This window comes from Orcinus orca, chromosome 3 (assembly GCF_937001465.1).
Source record: "Orcinus orca chromosome 3, mOrcOrc1.1, whole genome shotgun sequence".
Taxonomy (NCBI): Eukaryota; Metazoa; Chordata; class Mammalia; order Artiodactyla; family Delphinidae; genus Orcinus; species Orcinus orca.
This window is the reverse complement of record NC_064561.1, coordinates 175,743,965-175,771,948: the sequence shown is the minus strand read 5'-3', so window position 1 is coordinate 175,771,948 and position 27,984 is coordinate 175,743,965. Positions and strand designations below refer to the sequence as shown.

The 27,984-nt window shown below is 41.8% G+C and overlaps 1 protein-coding gene across 6 annotated transcripts in view; it reads right to left on the bottom strand.

Moving 5' to 3' along the window:
* Positions 1 to 27,984, bottom strand: part of CTNND2 (catenin delta 2) — a 947,506-nt gene that overhangs the window by 217,175 nt on the left and 702,347 nt on the right. For all 6 annotated transcript variants that reach the window (XM_004274484.4, XM_033436579.2, XM_033436580.2 and 3 more), the window contains one exon: positions 11,980 to 12,193. In XM_004274484.4, the coding sequence (XP_004274532.1) occupies positions 11,980 to 12,193 (214 nt within the window). The remainder of the gene's footprint in view (positions 1 to 11,979; positions 12,194 to 27,984) is intronic.

The window sequence follows — 27,984 nt, the reverse complement described above, 5'->3', positions numbered from 1 at the left end:
GTATCTCGTGGGTTGCAAAGTAGAGCCACAAATCAGTTATGCACTGTCAGACCTAACGAGTAAAACACACTGTACGTTTCCAACCGGACAAATAAACACAGCAAGACACAGTGCCCCTGGCAATACTTTCCTTTGAACCTTTCTGACGTGCTGGCGTGCTCTGAAACTTAATTGTAGGTAACCATGGGTATGTTTCACGTCATCAGCAACCAATGATCATGGCAGTGAAAAATGAAGACAACCTCAGACAGTCTGGGAACATCCAACACGTTACCTCGGCAGCATGGAAAATGGGATGCACTCATGCAGTAGGCTTAGAGGTACTGAGGAAACCCCAAAAGGTTTTTCAGAGAAGTAGAGGGCTGTGACAACGGCAAGCCCCATTCCAGCTCACAGTACCAGCAATAACAGTTGCTTACTGCAAGCTGTAAGTTAGGGAACTGTTATAGGCAATTTCTGCTGTGTCTGTTAGAAGTCAGCCCACTGTTTCTCTCTCACATGGGCAAGCACATTAGAATAAGCGGTAACCTCAAATTCTTTCTAATTTGCAAAACATGATAAATGAGCCACATGTTTTCATAACTCAGTTACTATTAGCAACACACTGTTCTGGTATCTCTCAAAATACATCCATGCCTCCTAACCCACAGTGGTAACTGTTGGCCTGGAGAGAATAGAAAGTGATATTCCTGAAACATCCATGATCATGAGAACTGCTGTCGGATTTTATTAGAAACGTGGAGTCCCAGGCTATTACCATAGAGATCCTGAGCCTGGAAATCTGTATTTGATTGCCGGGGGTGGGGACTGGGAAATCATTGTTGTAAAGCAGACAGGCACTGGAAATAGAGGCCCAGGCATGTACCAGAGCCCAGCGGTGACATTGAGCAACTCCTTTAATTCCAGGCTCAGGGGACCCAGCACAACGATTGGTAAGTGGTGGGTATTGAGGAACGTTTGTTCATCCCTTTCGGGGATACAAGAATGCAGAGAATACCCTGATTCTTAGGTTAGGCACGTTGAAGAGCAGGAAGAATGTAATACACAGGAAGCAATGTGACATGACAGCTTTAGATACATTCTCTGATGTTCTACCCTACGGAACGTGTAATAAAGACGGGTTGTAGAACTGATTTATAGTCAACGTCTTATCTTACCATAACATAAGGAAGCATAAACTCCTTTAAAACACTGTATATCAAAATGTCGAGCTCATTGGAACACAGGTGCCACCACCTTGGTCGTTAATAAGAGAGTCACACCCCAAAGAATATGATCTATGACTGGATGGAGGCTGGGTTTCTGAAGACTATGGGACACAGCTGTGTTATCACCTACAACCTTCAGACTTCATTTATGGGAGAGAGAAAAAGAAATGTCCATCTTCGTGAACACAGCTTTATTTGGGGCTTTTCATTTTTTTAAGCTGAGCTTCATCCCAAGTAATAAATTCCCATCACCTTCTGATCTCCTTAGCCGGCTTCATTTTTCATCACGGTACTTGCCACTCCCTGAAATTACAGGTTTATTGTCTGTCTTGTCCACTGCAACATAAGCTCTACGGGGGCAGGCCTCTGAGCTCCTAGCTTGAATCATTCTGCAATGGTTCTGTTGATGCATATTGAAATTACACTTAAAGTCTTGCTATAGTTCACTTCTTTACTTTGAAATCAGCTGAAATCCACGATCTCTCCCAACTGTGCCCTTTTATTCTCTCTTTCTCCATCCGGCTCCCTGGAGCACAGGTACCACCATCTTGGCCATTAGGAGGAGTGCCATACCCTAGAGATGGTACCTGGGTACTTATTCCTATATGCCAAGCACCTAAACCTCACTGCCACATAGAAGACACTCCAGAAGCATTTGTTTAATGAATAAATTAGACCCACGGCCTACAGACCTCCTTCAATCCCTAGGACTAAGAGTAGGGGTGGGCGAGAAGTTAATGGTCTAAATTTCCTAATTTGATTAGGTCTGGTTGGAGAGGAAATCAGAAATCAGAACTAGTGCTGAGGTTTGCTTTTGTCTTTTGTATTTGGATATAACTGGGCAATCTACTATAGAGAGAGGTAACCCTTAAAATGGTTAAAATGACAGAGGATAAGAGCAGACATCTCTATAAAAAATGTGTGAGATACAGAGTTGGTTAGGAGACGAGCTGAGGTCAAGAGGCAGACGAAGCACAAACACTGATTTCTTCTCGCCTTCAGGGATCCATTAGAATTCACAGCCATGGGTTGGTGGGGAATGATTCTTCCCCAGGGCTGTTGTTTCCTTTCTCTGAATGAAGCACAATGAATGTAAAACAGGCTTCTCCCACACCCCTCACTCATTCTTCCCGTGGGAGTGGAGGGACTGATTCAAATAGTCAGTGGGCACCCAGGGCTTCGATCAGCTCTGTCCTTCTTCCTCTTGGGAATGAGTGGCCACGGGGAACTCTGGTTCCCCTGGGCTCCACTGGATGTGTCCCTGGAGGTTGGTAGCGGGGGAGGAAGGCTGCCCTGGCCCCTCTGCAGCTGTGCGTTGGTGGATACCTCTGCCTAATTCCGAGCTTCTGGATTAGCAAACCTGCTGGGCAAACAAACCTGCAGCCTGGCCTCCAACCTGACCCCTTAGAGTAAGGAGTGGATGAGGTAGCTTCCCTCTTTATTGCATCTAGAACTTGGCTGCGGAAGAGACGGGGTAACAGAGGGTCCTATGAACTATGACCTGGGTGCCAGCCACTTGCTTTTATGTATAATGTTTTATTAAAACACAGCCACGCCCATTTGTTTCCATATTGTCTACAGCTGCTTTCACCCGGTATAAGAACTGAATAGTTGTAACAGAGACTCTATGGCCTACAAGCTAAAACAGTCACCATCTGGCCCTTTACAGAAAAAGTTTGCCAACTCCTGTTCTGGAATCTAGAGGAATGTTAGAAAAGCAGGTCGCTGCTAGAGTGCTTTCAGGTTCAAGGGCAAAGGGAAAGTAAAGGGAACGCAGAACTCAATTCCAGCAAACAGTTCTCTCCCTACGCAAGTTAGGAAGCAGCGTCCAACCAAGGAAGCCGGTGTAACAGGTGGAAACTCAACTGAGTTCTCCTGAAAGGTATGGGGCACGAGCAGAGGGGAATGCTTCACAGACATGCATCCCATCGCAGCGGTTAAAAGGAAGACGTGGATCTCAGGGCCCAGAACACGAACAGAGACAGAGACTTGAGCAGCACAGAGCAGAGGTGCCCCTGGAAGCACCCTTTTCAGCGACATCAACTGTCTTCAGGGACTTCCCTGGCGGTCCAGTGGTTAAGACTTCCCCTTCCAATGCAGGGGGTGCGGGTTGGATCCCTGGTCGGGGAGCTAGGATCCCACACGGCTCGTGGCCAAAAAACCAAAACATAAAACAGAAGCAACATTGTAACAACTTCAATAAAGACTAAAAATGGTTCACATCAAAAAATAAAAAAACTTAAAAAAAAAAGAAAGAGTGTCTTCAGTCTGGGAATCTGTGGAGGGTGATTCTGCAGCTAGGCGATTTCACAATTCCAAAATACAAAGCAGGGAAAGAGCTGTGTGGCACAGGGTTGAGAGACATCTGTGAACAAGTGGGCGTGGAAGGCATGTCATCAGACAGGACACACGTCCTCGGCGCAGAGCTGAGACACCCAACTCCCAAAGAGGAAATTAACAGTCAAAGGTTTCAAGCACGTAGAAAGGGAAAGGAGTCCCCTCTGGTGACACCTGCTGTGGTGGGTCCGTGCTGTGTCACCCCGCAGAGCTGCAGCCACGCCTCCCAGAATTCCCTTCCCTGCACGTTCCAGGTTGAGGTTGTCAGGGGAGAAATCTGCAGGCAATCTGGAAGGTTCGGGGAAGCAGCAGGCGGTGAGCTCTGGAGGGCGGGCGGCACCATGCTTCCCCACGTCCTGGGCCAGGCAAAGGGCTACGGCAAAGGGCGCCAGCTTTCGTGCGTCTCTCACGTAGCCAGCATGCAGCCAAGGAGGGGCGGAAGAGGGCGCCAGGCTATCCTCACGGGTGCCCGCTGGCCCTCGCTCTCCCCTGCTTCATATTCAGCTTTCCTTCCTCATCTTTACCTGCCGACCTACGTCAACTTCAGCCCCAGCACCAGACACAGAGGTACAGCCTTCCGCAGACTCCTTCACCAGCTCCTGCTGGGATGTCAGGTCTCATTCTGATAATAAATCCCTTTCTCCAGACCACTCATTTTGCTCATGCTTCTCTGGTCAAAGCCCAGCTGACACACCTGGTGAAGGCATCTAAATATTCCAAGATGGCAGCAATGTATACAATTCCAATTTCCCAAAGAGGAGACTATATGCATGAATGCATAACACCTAGATGAACCTTTGCCTGGGATTTTTTTCTCCTGAGTCAATTTAAGTTCACCCATTGTGGACTCTGGAAGCTGGGTTGTGGACTCTGGAAGCTGGGTACCACCAGACTGGCCTCATCGGACTCACTGAATCCAAGGAGATCTTCATTTACTCATCTTTCCTCTGATACTGTGGTTGGCAAAATAATGGTCCTTCAACAATGTCCACAGAACCTGTGAATATGTTACCTTATATGCCAAAAGGGACTCTGAAGCTGCAATTAATTTAAGGATCTTGAGATGAGGTGAGTCTCCTGGAGATGCCGGTGGGCCCAGTCTAGGTACGTGGGTCCTTAAAAGCAGAGGACCGTTCCAGGCAGCAGTCATGGGAAATGTGACTGTGGAAGACTCATCAGTGATGCCATGTTGCCAGTTTTGAAAACAGAGGAAGTGGGTCGCAGTTAGGGGATGTGGATGGCCTCTAGAAGCTTGAAAAGGCAAGGCCTGCCCCCCGTAAAGTCTCCAGAAAGGAACACAGTCCTGCTGACACCTTGATTTTAGCCATTTTAGCCCAGTGAGACTTGTGTTGGATTTCTAACCTCCAGAACTGGAAGATAATAAATTTGCATTGTTTTAGGGGCTAAATTTGTGGAAATTTGTTGTAGTGGCAATAGGTAATCAATGCGGACTTCAGTAAGTGACTGCCATGGTCTTGACTCTGGCTTGTCCTGGGTACCCACCTGTGTCTGGGATAACCGTTCTTGAGGGCTGAGGGTGGCTTCTTTCCTAAAGGTGATGGGCACACGCCAGGGTTCACATCCTTAAACAGTGAGAAGAATGGGAGCTGACACTGAAATAATGTATCTTCTGAGGGCCCTGAAAGTATGTCAGCAGTTCCAGTGTGAGGTAGCCCCTGTTGCTAAAGAAACTAAACCCCAGAGAACCCTTCTGGCAGAGACTATGCAGAATAAAGAAGTTGGGGAGGATGGTTTTTACACTTTAGTTAACTTAAGAATCGTGGTCTTTGAACTTTAACACACAATGGCAAGAGATATTGATTTTTTGGCTTTAATTCCTTTGAACTTTAATGTCTTTGGACTTCAACATGAAAGTGGATTTAAACTTTGATTTTTAATTTCTCCTTGGGAATTTGGTATTTGGTGGGGATTATATTAAAATTCAAAGCATCTCTACATTGCTGGCATTTCATTACTTGAATGTCTCTGTTCATTTTTACCTTTATGATGATGCTTAACATTATTGCAAAACCTCTGATATGCTATGTTGGATAACATGGCTGGACATTATTTGGGATAAAAAATAAATCTGGATTTTAATTTTAAATCTTAGGAAGACAGTGACCCTGGATTGACTTAAATAATGTGCTATTCTGACCCATTTCAGTACCGCTTGGTATAATTTATAAAATGCCCACCAGGAGTCCCAGGTGAAGACCAAAAAGCCCCAGGAAGATGCAAGAAAGGCTACTTTGACGATGCTCGGCTCCTGCTTTGGAGAGATGAGCCATGCCTCTGGCTGATAATACAAATAAAATAAGAGAAGAAAAAAAGGCTGGAGGATGCTAGTGGGGAAAATGCTTCTCCTCTGTTCCAATGTCTCCTTCCATAAAGGGTGTTTGTTATACCCCAGAATTCTTTTGAAATAGTAAGCCCACTGGCTAACAGACACAGAGTAATGCCTCCAACCTGGCTTCCATCGGCAGTAGAGATAATATTTAGTAATATTTACACTTTGTCTACCAGACTTATGGTTTTGGAGGCTAGAAATCCAAGATCAAGGTGTCAGCAGGTTTGGTTCCTTCGGAGGCTGTGAGGGAGAATCTGACCATGGCTTTCTCCTGGCTTCTGGTGGTTTGCTGGCCATCTTTGGTGTTCCTTGGCTTGCAGAAGCATCACCTCGATCTCCACCTTTATCTTCACATGGCCTTCTCCCTGTGTGTGTCTGTGTCCAAATTTCCTTTTTTCATAAAGACATCAGCTATATCAGATTAGGGGCCTATCCTACTCTAGCATCCGAACTTAATTACATCCGAGTCACGTTTTGAGGGTCTGTGGGTTAGGACTTCAACATATGAATTTTGAGGGCATATAACTCAACTTTGGAGCCCTTTGGAGACTAGGCGTTAAATCAAATGACCTAATGCCAGTAAGTAAAATAGTTAAACTGAGGCCTGTCTCCTTAGTTAAAAGAAAAGACTATTTGGGAACACGAAGCATAAAATGAAAAAATATACTCTGCTCTTGGAGAAGTAGAACTCTTAAGGACACTTGCTTTCAACAGAAATAAAACTTATTTTTAAGTGTTATGGTTTAATAAAGATTGTTTTATTATGATTTGTAAAGCATTCTGAAATCTTTAGTTGGGCATTTCAAAATTTAGGTTATTTCCATCTTTAGGGAGAGAAAAGTTGTATTAGTCAAGCCCAAAGGACAGGCAGCAGTTCTAATCAAAGTTTATTTGCTTAGGAACATTTCAAGTAATGGCCAGCATGAAATAGCTTCAACTGGATTTAAATAAAATTCTGATCATCATCTCATAGTAATTATTGCATAGGAAGAAAATTATTTATCGCAAGGCCTAACAGGCAGTGGCAAAATATATTCTGCTATGAATAGATACTGAAGTGCAAACAGGCAGCTGTTTTTTTAAGCAAGCATGGTTACGTGTTGAATGTAAATGCATGTAAATAGCTCAATTTTTAACATTTTATTACTGTTCAAACTGTTTGCCAAGGAATACTCAGTAGATAATGTAAAGTTCTGCAAAGTCATGTAGTTCTTTTAGTCTTTTATTGTTTATAATTTGGTGCTCTCGACCCTTCTGGATACAGAGCTTAAGTCTAATCTAAAGTCTGGTTTATAAACATGCTTTATTTTTTTTTAAATCACTAAAATTGTTCTTTCGAATATTTGTTTACAAAACATCCTAGTTTGTAAATATCTAGAGAGGAATTCAAAGTGTCTGTCACCCTCCCTTCCCCTATAATTTTTTTTTCAATGCACATCTATTTTCACAAATTCACTAACAGGCAGGAAGGAAAATACAACAGAAAAAACTTCGTGTACTAGAGACGGCCTGGGATGTCTTTATTCCTTGCTGAACGATTAGGTCTGCTGAAGAATTACGAAGGAAGTAATGGGCAGAGTTGTTACGCTTGAATCACTGTTTTGTTGATTAATGCACGAGTGTCTAACCTAATTCCAAAAAGGTTTTGAGGAGGGTCCTTGTGACAACAGAAGTGAAGTGATCCTTTTACCCTCTACTCCACCCTCCAAAGCCATCACCTCTTTTTCTTTCCATAAATTTATTTATTTATTTTTGGCTGCATTGGGACTTTGTTGCTGCACACGGGCTTTCTCTAGTTGCGGCCAGCGGGGGCTGCTCTTCGTTGCAGTGCGCGGGCTTCTCATTGCGGTGGCTTCTCTTGTTGTGGAGCACAGGCTCTAGGTGCATGGGCTTCAGTAGTTGTGGCACATGGGCTCAGTAGTTGTGGCGCACAGGCTCAGTAGTTGTGGCGCACGGGCTTAGGTGCTCTGCGGCATGTGGGATCTTCCTGGACCAGGGCTCGAACCCGTGTTCCCTGCACTGGCAGGTGGATTCTTAACCACTGTGCGACCAGGGAAGCCCGCCATCACCTCTTTTTATGCTCATCTAGTTAAGCTTCTAAAACATGGACACGTTTGCCAGGACATCTCTTTTAATGATTAACAGCCAGTAATGCCAGGGTGTGACAATTCACAGCAGTGTCCCCAACCATTATAGCAGGTGCTGGCAGAAGCATCAAGGTGGCTGTGCTGGTGTGGGTTAGCTGACCGCCAAGCCTGCATGTGCAGATGTCCAGGGCTTAGCACACACCCAATGCCCATAGACATTCAAAAACATTTGAGAAGTGAGCAACTAAGGAATGAGCGAAAGGCCTGGACTCACAGAGAAAGGCTTACTGGAGTAGAAAGTTCATCAGACTTGGGCAGAGACTGAAACCAAGCAGGACCCTGTGGGGCTCCTAGGCACAGAAGCCTTTCTGTGTCGCCCCCTCCCCGCCACAGCCCCGTTCCTTGTTTGTAGGGAACGGACGGCAGCTTCCATGATCTTCCCTGGGTCCCAAAGGGCAGATTCAACCATTTGCTAATCAGAGAAGGGAGGGAACAGAGAGACAAGGGAGGATTAGCCAGGAAACAACAGTGCAGCCTTGGGGCAGGTCCTGGTTCCTCAAGGGATACACAGAACGATATCTTCTGAGCTCTTTTTTTTTTTTTTTTTTTTGCGGCATTTGGGCCTCTCACTGTTATGGCCTCTCCCGCTGCAGAGCACAGGCTCCGGACGCGCAGGCTCAGCGGCCATGGCTCGCTGGCCCAGCCGCTCCGCGGCACGTGGGATCTTTCCAGACCGGGGCACGAATCCGTGTCCCCTGCATCGGCAGGCGTACTCTCAACCACTGAGCCACCAGGGAAGCCCTTTTGAGCTCTTTATAGAACTAAAACCCCCAATAAATAGAAGATGTCAGCATTCTTCATTCTAGAGAAGACCACCTGAGGCCAGATTAAAAGGAACCAGAGAAGCTCATCAAGAAGATCACCTGAGACCAGATGAAAGGAGTGCAGGCCCTGCACACACCCTAATCTTATCAGCAGCCCCACCTTTGAACTATGGTTATAAAACTCCTCACCAAATCCCCCTGGGTTAGGATGCACGGGGACACACAGGAGCCTGCTGGCAAAGCAATAAAGCTATTCTTTTCTACTTCACCCAAAACTCTGTCTCTGAGATTCGATTCGGCACCGGTGCACAGAGCCGAGTCCAAGACTCTCAGAGGAGAGGAAAGAGGATAACACATAAGAGAAATGGAGGACTGGATAACCTTGAAGTTCAATTGGGCTGGCGGTACTAAAATCGTGTATCCTCAAAGCTCTGCAGGAGCCGGCGGAATCCCAGCTCTCACAGCTCACTTTGGCGGTTGACCATGGCCGGTGCTGAAGATGAAAATGACTCTCTAAGCCTCTCGGAGGTGAATCCGTTTGCCTCATTTGACTTTTTCCTTCAGGCAGTGGAGTCAGCTTTGGCTAGATTTGCACCTTGCTGCTCCGTTTTAAAAAAAGTCAGCGAGCCTCGCAGGCTTCCAGGCGGCCCCAGGTTTCCACCAGCGTGGAAATTTAGAAGGCTTTGTCACTAAAGACTGACCTGCAGTGGCAATTCCTTCCATGCTGGATTGCTCTCCTAGATGCTTGCCTTGGACTTCCTTTTCTGGAGGGGGAGCTTGGCCAACAGGCTTGTTGTTTTCGACAGCATCCACCGTGGCAATTCCCGAAACCAGGAGCTTCAGCCAGTCTAAATGTTTTGACAACCTAGTTTTCTTTGAAAAAGGTGAAATTCGTGCCTGAAGTTTAGCTGGGCACAATAAGACCCTGCCTCTGGAAAGGCAGAAAACATCTATTGAAGTAGCGACCACTGTCACCCTGAATCCATTCGGCTCTGATGGCTTGGATGGCGTCATGGCAGAAGACAGCATTTTTTCTAGGAGAGAGTCTGGGCCACAAGCTCATGCTGATGAGGAAACAGTGGGTCACGATTTGACAATGGGTGCAAACTTTTGTTCTTCTCAAAAGGAGCAGAATAAGAGGCATACGTTTTCTAGGTATAACAAGTCCAAGCATCTTTCCTACAGCCAAAGCTTCACCAGGAAAGGAAACTTGTGGACATTCTGAAGAGTTTTTCTGCCTTTGATGTTTCCAAATGGGGCTCACACAGAAATTTTTGATGTTGCTCAGGGGCACATAATGAGTGACACCCAGCATCTGTCAGAAGCAGAGCTAAAGGCAAGGGAGGAGCCAGCCTTCATTTCTTTCACAGCAGCTTCAAATATCACAAGAAGCGCAGGGCGTGCTGTGGTAGACAGCGTCATGGGGCACAGGCATTGCTTCCATCTCCTTTCTGATTGAAGCCATCAACACCTCAACCTTTTGCACGGGCTGAGTTTCTCTGGCAATGAGATAAGCCACCACAGAGAGCGCTTCAAGACAAGGGATTTGTGCTGGAGCAAATCCAAATTTTGGTAGAATCCAATTCTTTTCAAATCATGAAATGGATGCGTAAGTACACAGCAGGGTGTTCCTTTAGTTGTGTTGGCCTCATCCATCCACTGGCAAGGAAGCCAAGGCACAGAAGCACCATGGCGTTTGTTTTCCATCATGCACATTGAGTCCTTTCACTTGCAGCCATTTCCAATTTAAACATGATCCATAAACATAAGCACAGGTGTTCCTAACTTTAATGGCAGGGTATGTGTTCAGTTATTTCACTCATCCCCAAACTATCCTGCACATCATAATACGTGCATAACAACAGTTTTTCCTTCCCTGACCAAGCCACCCCATGCTAGTTTAGTGTGAAATATTACTATCATAACACAACCCTTGACAACTTTTTTTTCCCCACAAAGACAATCCTCCACTTAGAGAAAGGAAAAAAAAAAAGAAAAAGAAAAAGGAAAAAAAAAGGAAAGACAATTGGGAGTCTAGTTCTAATTTAGCTAAGTACAAAGGAGATGTGACAATAATCTTAAAGGGTGTAAGTTAAAGAAAACATACTGCAGCTGGGAGTCCTGACCCAAGAATAAACAAATACTTATGACTCTAGCTTCGGTAATGTATTTTCTTAAATGAGCAACTGCGCATATGCTCATCAGCATAGTTTCAAGGAACTTTTAGAGTTGAGACAGAAGGTCAGTGGAAACATGGATAATTAAAAGATCCTTCTCTGAGAGTCAACCTTGCAATCCCCTTGCCAAATACTTGAAGGAGTACTTTGATGAGCCAAAAAACAAATATCACATAGAACAGCAATATATGCATATATATATATATATATATATATATATATATGATCAAGAAAAGTGATTTGAAATTCTGTACTGAGACCACCGATATCCATAGCCCTCCAACAAGTAAAACTGCACATGTAAAAAGTGAAGGGCAACAGCAAATGACTAATGTTTCCTGTATCCATACATATTCCACAAAGGCACACGCTAAATTCTTTATATTTTTTCATTGATTAATCCTATGGCGCTATAAGGTAGTTACCATAATTATGTCCATTTCACAAAACTCCAAAGTCCTATGCCCATAGAAAGGCTTTCTCTCATGATCACTTTTGAGAAATTCCTTAATCTGTAATTTTATACAACCTGGGGGCTTTTACTAGGCATAAATATTTTATCCAAGAAATTAACTGTTAAGTACAATAAGCTCTCTGTTGTTAACCACGCTCTAAGCCAGAATATATACCTGATTAACAATAACTCACAGGCTCTGTCCTTTCATCAATTATGATTAATGTCATTCTAATGATGACCCATGGGTATTTTAAGATGTCAACTACTTCTAAATCAAATGACAAAGACTGAAATACGGTCATAGAATTTTAGGAGGGTTATGTTTACTGGATGCTAGTTATTTAATATGACCCATCTACCGGCGTGACACCTGATACCCTTTCATTCACGTTTGTTATTTACAGAGACACATCGGGACGACTGGTGTTATTAGCTCTCAGAGAGGCCGGGACCATAATACTTGGTGAGCACATTGCGACCGTGCTGGATGATGGGTAATTTATCTGAGAGTCAGTCATGCCGTTAATAAGGATTCTGACCTGTGACCAGCTCCCGGATCTCCAAGTCGGTGGTCTTGCGGAGCAACCTGACCAGTGCCGGGATGCCGCCACAGTTCTTCAGGGCGATTTTGTTGTCATCGTTGGCTTTCCCATACACCAAGTTTCTCAACGCCCCACAGGCACTACGGTGGACTTCCGTCATCCGATGGTCCAGCAGGTCCACCAGGAGCTGAATACCTCCTTGTCTCCTTATCTGAAGGAGTAAAGGAGAAAGGAAGGTTGCCTTAGAGAGGATGATTTCACTATTTAAACCCCAACAGGTTTTCTATATGAGGTACTTGCTATCCATACAATTAATTACACTGAACTGAATGAAGGCCTTTTACAAAGGGAAAAGAAAACAAATTATTGTTCTCTTTAGATTCTATTGCTTTTACTTGTTTTAATATCCTACCAATAAAAATTCAAATGCATTTCCTTTCAAGGCGCAGAATTTTGAAAAGATGATTTTAACCTCCTAATGGGTGTCTCAGCCATTTCTCTCTATAAAAATATGCCACAGGGCTTCCCTGGTGGTGCAGTGGTTGAGAGTCCACCTGCCGATGCAGGGGATGCGGGTTTGTGCCCCAGTCCGGGAAGATCCCACATGCCATGGAGCGGCTGGGCCTGTGAGCCATGGCCGCTGAGCCTGCGCGTCCGGAGCCTGTGCTCCACAACGGGAGAGGCCACAACAGTGAGACGCCCGTGTACCGCAAAAAAAAAAAAAAAAAAAAAAAAATGCCACATACTCAGGGCATGAAGCAGATGCAGGCAAAAGAATGCTTCTCACTCCTAAGACTTATTAAATGTAACCGCTGTCTTAAAGGGCTGCAGCATTGCTGTACAAAATGTGAAAAGGATGCTTAAGAGGGGAATGCTCCCAACCTTTCAAAGGAACCAGAAGCCAAATGAAAAACCAGAAATGACACAAGTCTTTTCATCTGAGAAGACCTGGAAACTATGTCACCACAATGGCAGCTGGTCTGAACATGAGGACCGAGTCATGTTCTGCAGAACATAGGTATTTGATTAATAATGACAGTAAAATAATATTACATTTGGGTGTTCTTTTTACCCAAAGAAAACGTTTCTTTTTTTAAATAAGTAAATAAAAAAAAAAAGCCCTTGCACTATGTTTCCAGATGTGTTTTCTCCTTGCTGTCCTTTAATAGTCAGACCCATTTCAAAATTTAAACTGCAAACAAATGGTCTAGTTAACATACAGAACATTTCATGGAGTTTTCATTAGCAGAGCTGTATTTGAATATTTCTGCATTTGGAAGAAGAATACATACAATTCACTCAGTAATATTCTTTCCTTTTTTTAACCTCAATATCCCTCAGGGATTGAGGAATTATAATTTTGCATGAATGAATATAATCTGACACGTTCCCTACTTAGTTTTCTGATTACAGAAAACTCATTCATCCCACAGATGTGCAGGGGCATAGGGCCGGATCCCCAGACTCTTTCAACAGTGCTCTAGTGCCACGTTCTCCAGGAGGCCACTCAGCTACACTGTTTAAAACTGCCATCTGAATCACACCACCTCCCTAATCCAGCAGTCTCGTTTCACCTTAATCTATCATAGAATCCTTCACAGCATTTGTCCTAACTTCTTTATTATGTTTCTTGTTATTGTCTGTCTTCTGCTAGAATGTATATTCTTGGAAGGCAAGTCTCTTTGTCTTGTTCATTGGTAGACCCCCATCCCTATTCCAAGTGCAATGCTAGGCACACAGTAGAAGTTCAGTAAGTATTTGAGTAAATGCAGAGGGGATTACTTGTTACAGCAGTGTTTCTTTCTCAGGTCAGCTAACTCAAAACTGAGTAATAGTCCTCTTTAAAGGAAAACAAAACAAACAAACAAAACCCTTTTGTAAACATCTAAGAACATCTCCAAGGGGCTACTGCAGCTCTTCTGGGACCAGCTTACAAAAAAATGAGGATGCATGTCTCACACATAAGGTGGACCATCTCATGATTCAGAATATGCCTGGAGGAATTATTTTCATCCATCAACCAAATGAAAACAGAGAAAGTTGAAATCCTCCCAGAACTCATGGACTCTAGGTCCCTAATTTAGAAAACATGACTGTGGTGTCACACCTCCCGTGAGATCAGGACCAGGGATAGAGGAGAGGAGAGGAGAGGAGACCTCCACACAGCTCCACCCCCAGAGGGGGACAGGGGTGTAGAGACAGGCGTTAATGTCCCCGAGGTGCCTGTACAGTCTGCACTGGTGATAGCACCGGTGGAAGGTGGCTAAAGGGACCATTGGGGCAATTAGAAAAAGCTATCAAAGGATCAGAAAACCACTTTTTCTCAACTTACAGTTTGACCCAGGGCCTGCTTGGCACTCACCCAAGAGAGCTGAAATCTCTTGCTATACATGTGTCCCATAAATACATCTGAGCTTTAACGCATGCATTTTATTTTTATTTCCATTTGTACAAAAAAGGTTAAACTATGAATGTCATTTTCTCAATGTGTTTGTGTCTGCATGTATGTGCTGTACGTTAAAATTATCTAGGTTTAATTATTTTAATAATGAAACTGTTATAAAAGTGGTAATAAAGCCATTCTTACAGTTCACCAATTGGTTATGTATTAAAGGTAAATGGTGAAGTACATCCATCTATCTCTCTACCTTAGCTATTCTGTATATTATAGTTAAGATTCCGAATTTATGATAATATATTTCCCATTCATATAACTTAATGAATCAAGCTATTAAAATACTATTCCAAAGCTTGAAAAGGGAAAATGAATTCAAAATGAAGGCAATATCAATTCTTAATGTATAATGAGAAAATGCTGTTTTCAGTGTGACCCTAATTAATGCCATATATCCAACTTTATAATGAAACCTTCAATTCTATTTTAACCCATTTAGAGCAACACAAATAAGATGATAAACTTTCTCATTTGCTCTTATTTTGAGGGTCACTGGATCATCAATATAAAAAAAACCTTTTGTTTTCTTGGGATTGAATTTTACCTAAGCATATGAGAATCCTACTTCAGTTTTCTGAAGCCAAACATTTGTCAGAGTTGACCATCACAGACGTGAATGTGATGGTCAGGTCCTTGGTTCTGCCCCCTCCTGCAGCCTCCCCGCTCCCAGCAGGACCCGAAAGAGAGCCGTAGGGCAGACTTTCAATTCTCTTGCAGGGTCTTGATTCCTTGCAGGACCTCTGGTGGTATGGATGGGTCCAATGTTGCCCTGTTCACTTCCCCTCTGCTTTTCCCCTGGATCCTCTCTCTCTTCAACTTCTCCTGGCATCCAATTCTTCTAGTCTCTTCTTGTGTCCAACCTTAAACTCTTATAAGGCTCCAAACAAACCCACTGTAAACATTAACAAAGTACAACTCTCTTTGAAAGATGATCAGGGGAAACTCTCCTTTCTAAAAAGGTACCTTTTTAAAAGGTACTTCCTCTCCCACTATTTTTCTTTAAAGCAGTCTATTTTTCTTTAATCCTCCCCAACGATCACTCCACATCCAAGAGGCGGGGCCCTTGTTTTGGTCCTCATGCTATCATTTCAGGCCAGTGTACCCTTTCTTCTTCCTCCCTTCATCATCCTCATGCAGAATTCTTCAAAAGTCAAATCTTTAAAAATTCTAGGTCTACTATTATTGAAACCAAGTCAATAAAATATTATATAATATTATACCCAATCTCTACAAATCATAAAAAAATCAAACCCAGTAGCAGAATGCCTGTCATAGAGTGCTGAGTCAATAAATATGGATCAGATGAGTGGAAGAATGGTACAGTGCTTATCGTATGTCAGTTTCCTTCTCTCTCTTTAAAAAGTTTTTTTTAATAGAAGTTATTTTTTAGAGCAGTTTTTTGTTCACAGCACATTTGAGCAGAGAGTACAGAGATTTCCCATATACCACTGCCCTTACACATGCACGGTCTCCTCCATTATCAACATCCTCCCCAGGGCCCTACATCTGTTACGATCTGTGCACCTACACTGATACACCATTATCACCCGAAGTACACAGTTTACATTAGGGTTCACTCTTGGGTGTTGTACATTCTATGGGTCTTGATAAACGTATAATGACATGTATCCACCATTATAGTGACACATAGAATAATTTCACTGCCCTAAAAGCCCTCTTTGCTCTGCCTGTTCATCCCCCAACCCCTCCTCATGAACCCCTGGAGAAATCACTGATCTTTTTACGGTCTCCACGGTTTTGCCTTTTCCAGAATGTCATCGAGTGGGAATCATCCAGTAAGCAGCCTTCTCAGACTGGCGTCTTTCACCTAGTGTATGCATTTAAGATTCCTCCATGTCTTTGCACAGTTTTGACAGCTCGTTACTTTTTAGTGATGAATCACATTTCACCGTCTAGATGTAACCTAGTTGATCCATTCACCTACTAAAAGACATCTTGGTTGCTTCTAAGTTTTGACAATTAGGAAGAAAGCTGCTATAAACATCTGTGTGCAAGTTTCTGTGAGGACATAAATTTTTAACTCCTTTGGGTAAATACCAAAGAGAGCTATTGCTGGGTTGTACAGTGAGAGGATGTTTAGTTTTGTAAGAAACCACCAAACTGTCTTCCCAAGTGGCTGTACCATTTTGCATCCCACCAGCAGTGAATGAGAGTTTCTGTTGCTACACATCCTCGCCATCATTTCGTGTTGTCAGTGCTCTGCATTTTGGCCATTCTACTAGATTGTAGTAGTATCTTATTGTTGTGTTTCTTTCTCTTTTCATTCTGACTGTGTGATTCCAATTTATTTACATTAATACAAATCATTGAAAAAAACTATCAATACTGAAATACATATAGGGAAACAATAGCTTGAGTTGGATCTGGACTGAACACATCTCACATCTCCTACTTTCTTGAACTTGACAGGGAATGACTGGAAAGGGCTTTTCATACATAATCTGATTAGACAATCTTTTTTTTTTTTTTTTTTGCGGTACACGTTTTTTTGTGTTTTTTTTTTTTGTTGCGGTACGCGGGTCTCTCACTGCTGTGGCCTCTCCCGCTGCGGAGCACAGGCTCCGGAAGCGCAGGCTCAGCGGCCATGGCTCACGGGACCAGCCGCTCCGCGGCATGTGGGATCTTCCCAGACCGGGGCACGAACCCGTGTCCCCTGCATCGGCAGGCGGACTCTCAACCACTGCGCCACCAGGGAAGACCTGATTAGACAATCTTAAATTCGTTTATTAAACGATTCTTTGATACATGGTCCACTTTAGTTCCTGTGCCAATAGCTCATGTTTATTTCTCTGCTAAGCTGTGAACTTCAGGAATTTAGATGGAGGAAGTAATCTATATAAGAAGTAAGAAAGTTGGAGGCTGATGAACCCCATACCCAGGGGAAATAAAAATGAATTAACCAATCAAACAAAGCAAAACTTTGCCCTGCTACCTGTCCTTTTAGGTTGTTTACAAAGAGAACCTTCTTAAACCTAATGTAGACAGTCTCTTGGGGATAAAAGCTGGGATGTATGCGCAAAGAATCAGTAAAGCTCACCCAGTTTGCACCAGGGAAGAATGAAAAGAGCTTATATACCTTTGCCATCCAGTCCACTGTTTAAAAGAGCTTTTTTCAATTTAGACTCTGGAACTAAAATTATCTAAAAATCATTCAGGAGTAGGATGCAATGGTTTTCTTCTCTGTCCTTTCATAACAAGGCAGAATATATATAAAACTCTTTTAACTCAGAAAACAAATGGTTGGGCAATTAAATTAGATACAAGAAAAATGCGAGTAATGCAATATCGCCCATTGCAAAAAAATGGGGCCTCACCATTTAATGGATCTGGTGCTCTTAACATTATTTGCATTTATTGAGAATAAACTATATTTACCAAATGAATTAGCTATTATCATTAAGTTGATATCAACATCAGTGAATAATTTAGAACATATCCAAGTAAAGCAGTGTTTGTATGTTAATGACAGCCTTCATAAAACTTTGATGATGATGATGTATATCGGGTGGAAAAGTTATCAGGAAACAGGATTCCTCTTGGGAGGTACCGGTCTTCATTTAGAAAAATAGTATGAAAGGTTAGTTTGAGGATAGGGAGACCCTGAGGGCATGAGTTACAGGTGTTCATGGCAACAAATGAGATTGCTCACCTACTCTGCATTTAAAAGGGAGAGGAATTTGGAGCTGGGATTAGAAGAGAAAAGAGACTGGAGTAGCCTTTTGTTAACCTACTGGTTGGTGAGATAAGGACCTCAAACAGCTAAGGACCTGGGTATACATTTCTCTGCCTCTCTGGGATCTAGTCTACTGGAAGCAACATGGATATATTTTTGTGCTTCTGGCTTTGTGCTAAAAGAAACTAGGCTGGACCTGAGATGCAAAGTAAATTTAAATCCTAGTCTGCAGGACTAAGAACACATAGTACTTCCTCTTGCTCGAGATATTTATGATCAAGGCACAATGTCTGAGAACTGGTTTATAGAAAGCTGACTAAAAAGAAGTACTCAGTGATTTCAGTAAATTTCCAATTAACTGTTATTTTTCAATGGTGTTGGTTAGAAAAATTGGCAAAAAAGATACAGTTGTTTTATATCCCTTATGAATGTTTAAAAATTAAGTAATTTTCTCTGCTTAAAAAGCTACTGGAGTGGGCTTCCCTGGTGGCGCAGTGGTTGAGAGTCCACCTGCTGATGCAGGGGACGCGGGTTCGTGCCCCGGTCCCGGAAGATCCCACATGCCGTGGAGCGGCTGGTCCCGTGAGCCATGGCCGCTGAGCCTGTGCGTCCGGAGCCTGTGCTCTGCAACGGGAGAGGCCACGGCAGTGAGAGGTCCGCGTACCGCCAAAAAAAAAAAAAAAAAAAAAAAAAAAAAGCTACTGGAAGATACAAAGTTTGTAGATCTGAAACCAGAGGCTTAACCAGAGGTAACTGAATCTCACTGTCAACTTTAATGCAGAAATTGCAAGGTTATCAGTTTGTAAAATACATATTTTATCTCAACGAACTCCACCTCTCGTCCTCATAGTTAAGCCATCGTAGTTTCTGTATAATTTGAGTTGATGTACGTACATACAGTTGCCTCTGAGTAAAACAGAAGTACAATTCTTAAAGGCTAAAATCTTCTTTGGCTTTATGATAGAAACTATTTTTGAGAATTTTGAGAGAAAATACATCTCTCTTTACAGTTGTGGGAAATGATCTACTTTCTCCATTCAACAGGTAAACTAAGATGACTTATGTTTCTTTTCAAATTATGTTTTAGAAAGAGGGTCTATTGTGTTTTGGTGGTGCTGGCTATGAAGCTGGAGCAACTGGATTCAAATCATCCCTCCTTCTCTTAAAACCCATGTACCCCGAGGCAAGTTACTTAAATGTCTGTAAAACATGAACAGAATGTGAACCTGTCTCATAGGGTTGTTTTTAGGATTAAATTAAATCTCAAATGTGAATTGTTTAACAATGAGCTCAGTAAATATCTGTCAAGGAACTACCCACGGTATCAAGTTGTTAAAGGATGTTCTTAATTGACTTATTACCTGGTCAATATATGACTCAATAATATGCTCATATAACATATGATAGAATCAGTGAAAGGCACATAATTCAGAGTTATAACTTCATCAATTTCAGTGAGTGTATAAACTGAATATTATTGAATATGTCATTAATCCATTCTGGTATACCACTAATGAGATTATATAAGGGATATATTTATTCTAGAATGAGCTGTGTGAATTGTATTGGTCATGTTCAAGAAATAATATCAAAGTCTGCTGTATCAATATTGAACCCCTGAGATATTTTGCTAGATATATTTCCAAGGGAAGTACAGTGAATTAATTGATCTATATTTTAAGAAGAACAGAAATGCAATGGTTTTTCTTGTTATAGTAACTGAATTGATCAGGAAAATAAAAAAGGCATTCAAAATAATTTTGAGGTGATACTAGTTCTGGGAAAAAGAGAAAATTTTTTTCCTGAAATATAGAGAGAATTATTAGGCAAAAAGAGAGAAGGACCATGTTTTGATTTTAACAAATTAGCCTGTAATAAAAAAATGCAACCAGCAGCAAAACATATAAACAGTAACAAGTTTAGTATCTGTGAAGGTTCTAGTTTCACGTAGATCCTCCCAGATGCTACTCATGCGCCATGACGTAGGATGAGTAGGGGTTTTGGTTTCATCTCTGTGTGTAGCAGAAAGCTCTTTGGTTTTTGAAACTGACATGGAAAGAATAAACAAGTCTACAACTACATTATTATTGTTATTTGAGTTCCCTTATTTTTCCAATCCAAAGGCCCCTACACTCCTAGAATCTTTGTCACCCTGGACAGATTTCCAAATCCAGCTCCCACCCCACCGAACTTGACCTCAGCTGGCACTGAAGACCATCACAGAGGTAACCGCATGAACATATAACAAAATGGTAGGGGGGGAATCTGAACATGTGTTCCTTTAAAAAAATTTTTTTTATTTACTTATTTTTTATAAATTTATTTATTTTATTTTATTTATTTTTGGCTGTGTTGGGTCTTCATTGCTGCACGTGGGCTTTCTCTAGTTGCGGTGAGCGGGGGCTACTCTTCATCGCGGTGCACGGGCTTCTTATTGCAGTGGCTTCTCTTGTTGTGGAGCACGGGCTCTAGGCATGCAGGCTTCAGTAGTTGTGGCACGTAGGCTCAGTAGTTGTGGCTCGCAGGCTCTAGAGCACAGGCTCAGTAGGTGTGGCGCACGGGCTTAGTTGCTCCATGGCATCTTCCCGGACCAGGGCTCGAACCCGTGTCCCCTGTATTGGCAGGCGGATTCTTAACCACTGCACCACCAGGGAAGCCCATCTTTTTTTTTTTTTAAACTATCCTCAATTTAAGAGAAGTAGCTAATATTGTATGAGTTAGGTATTGGTAAAAGGTTCCTGTCCATATCTCTGTTTAAAGAAAACTATTTCCCATCAAAATCTCTGAAATGATCTGTTTTACAGCAGTTTGAACATTCACGTTCTCATCACCCTCATTACCCTACAATTTAAAGAGATAAAGGTAAAAGGAGAAAAGCCCTTTCTTTTAGTCTGAACATGAATCATTATTCCACCCAGTGACGCATTTTACAAAACACTTTAAAAGGAAAAAAACACCTGAATCATTGCAAACAAATTACATATACCAGAGTCCTTGGCCCTTTCGATTCCCCTCTTGTTAATTGCGATCATAAGCAGAGAAGTTTTCTAGACGTTCCCCCATTGCAGAATGAAATAGTCAGTCTAAGTGGATGAGAAGCCAGCAGCAGGATTCTCTACTCAAAAACTTGCTGCCACCAGTGAAGCGGGCAGGAGGTCAAAAGGGGCCTCAGAGCTGTGCAGCTGGAGACTGGGAGCTGACACCCTCCACAAGCACTCCTGGGCACTCAGAATTGCTGCGAGTTTCAACATTATTCTGTAAGAGCACTCAGGAAAGGCCCCTCTTTTCTTTTTTAACAAGCAAGAATTTCAATGGATTCCACAAATTCGTTTTCTAAAGATGCCACTCAGACACACTCAAATGTTCTAAATATGGCTAATGGTTTCCATTACCTGGCGTAAGTTTTGAGCTGTCCTTGCACATACAAGATACAAAATCACTAAGTAGTGACAATTACAAAGAATGCCTCCAATAAAAGTCTCTGTTATTGTGTTCCAAACTGAACTCAATTTAACATATCGTAAGTGGCAACACTAAATTCAGACACTTCAGCATCTCAAAAGAGAATTTTAGATGAGCGCACATAAATTTTGAAAACACAAACTTGTGTAAGGCAGATGTATAACTTAATTATTTAAAAATTATTAAAAGATCTCAGGATGTGAATGCAGGAAGCCCACAAATATTAACCCCAAAGCTTTCACTGTTGTACAGATTGGACAGTCCCTCTTTGACCCATGGTTATGGAATGGCTAGTCTGTTCAGGTGCTGGGCTCAGAGTGGGGGAGATGGACTGGGTCCTTCCTTTAAAGGAGTCCACACATCTGTAGAGGAATCAGAAACCAAAGAAACCAGCAATGAAGCTAATAAGATCATTTCAGTAGTGAAAAACAGAGGCAGCTCTACCTGAAGGAGGACCTAGCAATTTTCTAGTTATAATTTTGATCCTTAAAGAGGATCCATCAAATTGTACAAGCTTTAAGCCCCTCAAAACCCAGATCTTCTCTGGTGATAAGAACCATAGAGAAGAGAGGAAAAGAGGGTGGAGCACGCAGGAAGGTGTTGCATGGGGCCAGTCCGGGTACCATGATTAGGGAATGTTTGAGCAGAGACCAATGACACGAGGGAGTGATGGAGGGTTCCAAGTAAGGGCAAGGAGGTCGGTGTGGCTGGAGCAGAGTGAAGGAGAGATGAGATGGGGTGACAGCTAGGTGGTGCAGGGCTGGATCTGGGGCCTTTTGGCCACTAGGGCATTGGGTGTACTCTGAAGAAGATGGGAATGAGAGTTGACCTAACATGCTTATTTAAAGACTGTTGCATGTGCCATGTGGCGAACAGACTGTAGGGGCCCAAAGGTAGAGGCAGGGACACCAGTGAGATTGTCCAGGTTTGAGAAACTCGGTAGCTTTAGATCAGAATGATGGGAATGCAAGTGCCAAGAAATGGTGAGATTCTAGATCTGTGTTGCAGGTAGAAAAATGCGGAAAATATGGGGTCTGACCGAAAGAAAGGAATCACTAGTGACTAAGGTTTTTGGCCTTTCATTTTTAATAAAACAAGTATGTTGATAATCATCACAATAGTTTTTGGTTGACCGACAGATGGCAAAGTGTTTATGAAAGACACAGCCTCTCATTTAAATTTCTATTTCACTGGCATTACGAAAGCACACATTTAAAAAATTGTGATTCTTCTGTCATTGCCAGATGGAACAGAACATCTTTCTAAAATATAAAATTATGCTAAATACAGACATAGCAATAATAGAGAAATTGTTTCATATCTTAGATAGCCTATGGTTATAACAAATAATGAATATTAAAGTAAACCTAACATATTCCACCAAAAGGAGTTATGATAGATATATAGAGAAAACTTTCCTATGCATTTATTTTATTTTTAAGTTAAATATCTAAATTTTTAAAAATTTAAACTATATCAAGTAAAACTTTCATTATACCTACAAAAATTGTACAGAATATAAAATTTGCTTAAGTGTTTTCCTGTTGTGCATATGTCCTTTTTTCTTTCTTTTCTATTTTAGGTGACAAAGTCACCTATATGTCTGGGAGATATATTTGCTCATAGGCTCTTTTGCGGTAGCAACAAGCCAACATTTACTGGAGTAAACATTGGTTGAGAAAAGAATTTTAGTTTTGTTCAGTTCAGTTGATATTTACTAAGCACTGTTCTATGCTCCTTGAGGATCTCATGGACAGGAGATATGTACAGGAACAAACAAGATGCTCTGAAACCCACAGGAAAGGCATGAAACCAGCCTCCTTGGGAAGTGGAGCGGGGGAATTACTTCTGGAAGAAATAACAGCTGAATTGATTTTAAGAAGATTAAAACTGGTGAACTATACAGTGTAGAACATGATTAAATTCTAAAATGCTTGGGGTAGTCCATGCTTATAAAGTGGGCGACAAGTTACGGTAGGGTTGCGGGGGAAGAGTAGGCATCAGTGTGTTAGATGGTGGTACATCTTCTTGGCCCTTAAATTTACCCAAAGATTAGGGGGTATTATTATTATTTTTACTACTACTATTATTTTATAATCAGACTTGGACACTTTACGAAGTAGAATATAAGACTTGTGGGATTTTAAAGAAAAATCGCTGAACTTAAGGGAATGGTATGCTTGTAGGAAGTTTCTCTGGCCAGTAGCCCAAGATTCCTGCAGCTCACACGGATGATGGCTCTGAAGAGCGATTGGCAGCGGAGGTGGGAGAGCATGGGAGGCGCGTGGAGAGGAGCATCTGTCTGCATAGAGCGCCTCCCAGAGGCGGGACCCAGGAAATGTTGGGATGCCGGCAAGGGGCCAGGCTAAGGCTGGCACTGAAAACCACAAGAACAAGGAAAATTTCAGCGGCTATAGGATGTGGAGATCCACTCATGCTTTTTGAGCAGAGGGATGGCAGTTGTGGCAATGAGGCAAGAGAATTAACTTGACAGTGTCACAAAGAAGGCATCATGTGTCGTGCAGAAGTATATCCTAGATATCAAACATTTTCTGACCACTTTCCTGGCATCTGGGAATTTATAGAGTGTAACATGCATGCTGGGTTTCCTGCATCTCTCAATCATTTGTTTAAATTAACTTTGATTTTCTTATTTTGCTAGCTCTGTGCTCTGAGCCCCACCAAGGAAACTGGAGAAGCCCGTCTCCTATTTCTCCAGTTAGCTCTGCCTCCAGAATCAGAGTGGAGGCTGCAGGGGATCCCAGAAGCTGAGCAAAAAACCATAAGTTCCACCACTCAGAGCTCCCCACCCGTCGGGTTCAACCGCTGTGACCAGTGCTTTTGAGAATCCACAAACCGGAACATGTCAACCTCATTTCCCCCCATGTTTCTCTTGAACACAAAGAAAGCTGTTACCAGGGAAATCCGTCTGCAACATGGCATCTTGAAATATGAGTTATTCAATGATACTGTCAGCTGATTAAATGTTATTCACTCTTCATTTTGTCCATCAGCCCAAGCAGAACATTTATATGACACTTGGATCTTGGTGTAATAAGAAAACACACTGTTTGGTGCGTCTGTGACCTTTGAAATTTTAAAAATTAGGTACTAAGAAATCCCATCAAGTGCAATGCAGTGCAGCCTAAACCCGTGTGTCATCCTTTATGAGGAAAGAGACTTTACTCCAGGCATCAGGTGGATGGTACCTTAGAAATTCTAACAGCATCACAACTGCCCTAGTAATTTTAGTAAGTGACTAGTACTAAATCACACCCATGTCTATAATTTGACATATACACTAGAGTGTTACACACATATAATAATATATAACATAGTTACCAATAAATGTATATGTATAAACAAATAAATATATATTTATACAGGCATACCTCGTTTTATTATACTTCAGTTTATCGTGCTTTGCAGATACTGTGTTTTTTACAAGTTGAAGGTCTGTGGCAACCCTGTGTTGAGCAAGTCTACTGGTGCTATTTTTCCAACAGTACTTGCTCACTTCATGTCTCTGTGCCACATTTTGGTAATTCTCGCAAAATTTCAAACTTTTTCATTATTATTATATTTGTTATCGTGATTTCTTTTTAAAATTATTTTTTATTTTTTAAACTTTTTAATTCTATATTGGAGTACAGTTGATTAACAATGTTGTGATAGTTTCAGGTGTACAGCAAAGTTGATTCAGTTATACATATACACGTATCTATTCTTTTTCAAGTTCTTCTCCCATTTAGGTTGTTACATAACATTAAGCAGAGTTCCCTGTGCTATACAGTAGGTCCTTGCTGGTTATCCATTTTAAATATAGTAGTGTGTACATGTCAACCCCAAACTCCCTAACTATCCGTCCCCCCAACCCTTCCCCTCTGGTGACCATGTTACGGTGATTTCTGATCAGTGATCAACTGCAAAAAGATTGTGACCCGCTGAAGACTCACATGATGGTTAGCATTTTTTAGCACTAAAGTATTTTTTAAATAAGGTATGGAAATTGTTTTTCAGGTATAATGCTGTTGCACACTTAATAAACTACAGTATAGTGTAAAAAGAGTTTTTATATGCACTGGGAAACCAAAAAAATGTGTGTGACCTGCTTTATTTCGATCTTCCATTTATTGTGGTGGTCTGGAGCCGAATCCACAATATCTCTGAACTACGCCTATATGTACATATTTAAAAGGGAAAGCAATTCAGAAATGTCTCCTTTCCCTTCCCCTACCAACATGGGATTCATTCAGTTCTTTCAATTATTTTATTCCAATTTAAGTTTTGTAGCACTCATTTTCCTTGTTTTCGTAACTCACACTTGTGGGTTTAAAGGACCTGCCCAGTAGGTATTCTACCTTCTAATAAAAAAAAAAAAAACAGCCACAGAGATTAAGAAGACTGTTATTTCTCTAAATTAATAATTTTGGTTCAAAGATCTTCTGCCCTGGAGTGCACCAGGTTAAATGATAAGAACCCCGATTCTAAAGAATCAAATGCTTTTACCCTATTTTCAGATTTTAGTTCTCCGCATAGTTTATCGAGACTCTTTTTAAAAATCTTCAACATATAATATCCCAGGTTTAAAAAGTTTCCTTATTTTCTGTCTTATTTACTGATTTTCTCATTATTCATTTAAAACATGCTAGATACATAAATGCTTTGGTTTGCATTTTTAATTCTTTAAGAATTTTCAAATGAGTTACGTGTGCTATTGCATACATTTTTTTTTCCAGACTAGAAGGAAATCGACAGCTCTACTCTGTTGTTAACAGGCTGGTAGCTGTGGAGCACTAATAACAAAGCAGGGACCTAAGGGAGAATTTTGTTTTGTTTTGAAATTCTGTACACACAGCAGTCAGTCAGAATCCACTCAGCCTGATAAACCATCAAAACTAGCACGTGCCTCTACACCCCTCCCCCTCCTCTCCTGGTCCATGTCCCCATCTCTGGATTCCTCCTCTGCTCCCATTTACCACCTGGTACGTTTCATATACATATTTGTTTGTTGATTTTTCTGCCCCACTCCTACCCAGAAGGATATAAAGCTGTGAGAGCAGAAATCTTGCCTGATTCGTTCAGCACTGAATCCCCAGGGCTGAGAGAATTATCTAGCACACAGATGATCCATATTATGTTTTGAGCAATGCAGTTTTGATGATGAAATTTTTGAAATTTTGAAATAAAGCCAATTTTTACAGTCCACCCTTCAGGAGAAATATCATATGCCAAGCAAGCAAATCAGAACTTAAGAACAAAGACTTCCGGCGCCTAAAAGGGACCTTAGAACCTTAGAATATGGTACAACTGTAAATATAATGAGAATGGACCAGCAAATATTATGCACATTTAAAAAATGTTTTTCTGGGTTTCCCTGGTGGCGCAGTGGTTGAGAATCTGCCTGCCAATTCAGGGGACATGGGTTCGAGCCCTGGTCTGGGAAGATCCCACATGCCGCGGAGCAACGAGGCCCGTGAGCCACAAGTACTGAGCCTGCGCGTCTGGAGCTTGTGCTCCACAACAAGAGAGGCCGCGACAGTGAGAGGCCCATGCACCGCGATGAAGATTGGCCCCCGCTCGCCACAACTAGAGAAAGCCCACCCACAGAAACGAAGACCCAACACAGTCATAAATAAATAAATAAAAATTAAAAAAAAATGTTTTTCTTATAACTTTATCTTTTCACTTCATGAAGTGAGAGTACTTTTTCCCACAAGTGAAAGCCAACACTACGTATAAAATGCTTCTGTACTACATACACCTGCATCTTGTTTATAGGAGCCAATGCTGAATATATTAGCTAATTATAGATATGCAAATTTCTTGTCTTCTTTAATGCAAAAAAACATATAAAAGCATGTGAAATAGTGTAGCACTCAGGCCCATAGTTGAATATCCAATTTCCATTAGATGAACTTGGGCTAAACGGTAAAGAGACAGATAGAAGTCAGAACAATAAGGAAGATTATTCATAATTCAAAATCTTCACATTCCGCTGTCACTCTTCAGGGTTGAAGACACTAAAATGGAAAAATCTAAATTGCAAAGCAAATTATCATCTATTGATTCATTTCTTAGGATGCTTATTGCAGAAAAAAATTAAATCTAGAGCCTGGAAGACTAGCAAAAAGGAGAAAAATGTTAGCTTTGGAAACTCTGTGAGGTAATATGAAAAACTGTGGGATATTTATTAATATAGATATCCATGCTCACAGGGGTGGGGACCTGGCAAGTTTGAATGACAAAATGAAGAAAATTGTGATTTACGTTAAAATACTTGGAAGGGAATTTTCATAACAAGAATTGGCACCTGCCCAACACATGATCAGTGCATTTGCTTTCGAGACCCCGTGGCCATCAAGATGAAACAGACTGATGTGACAAAGCC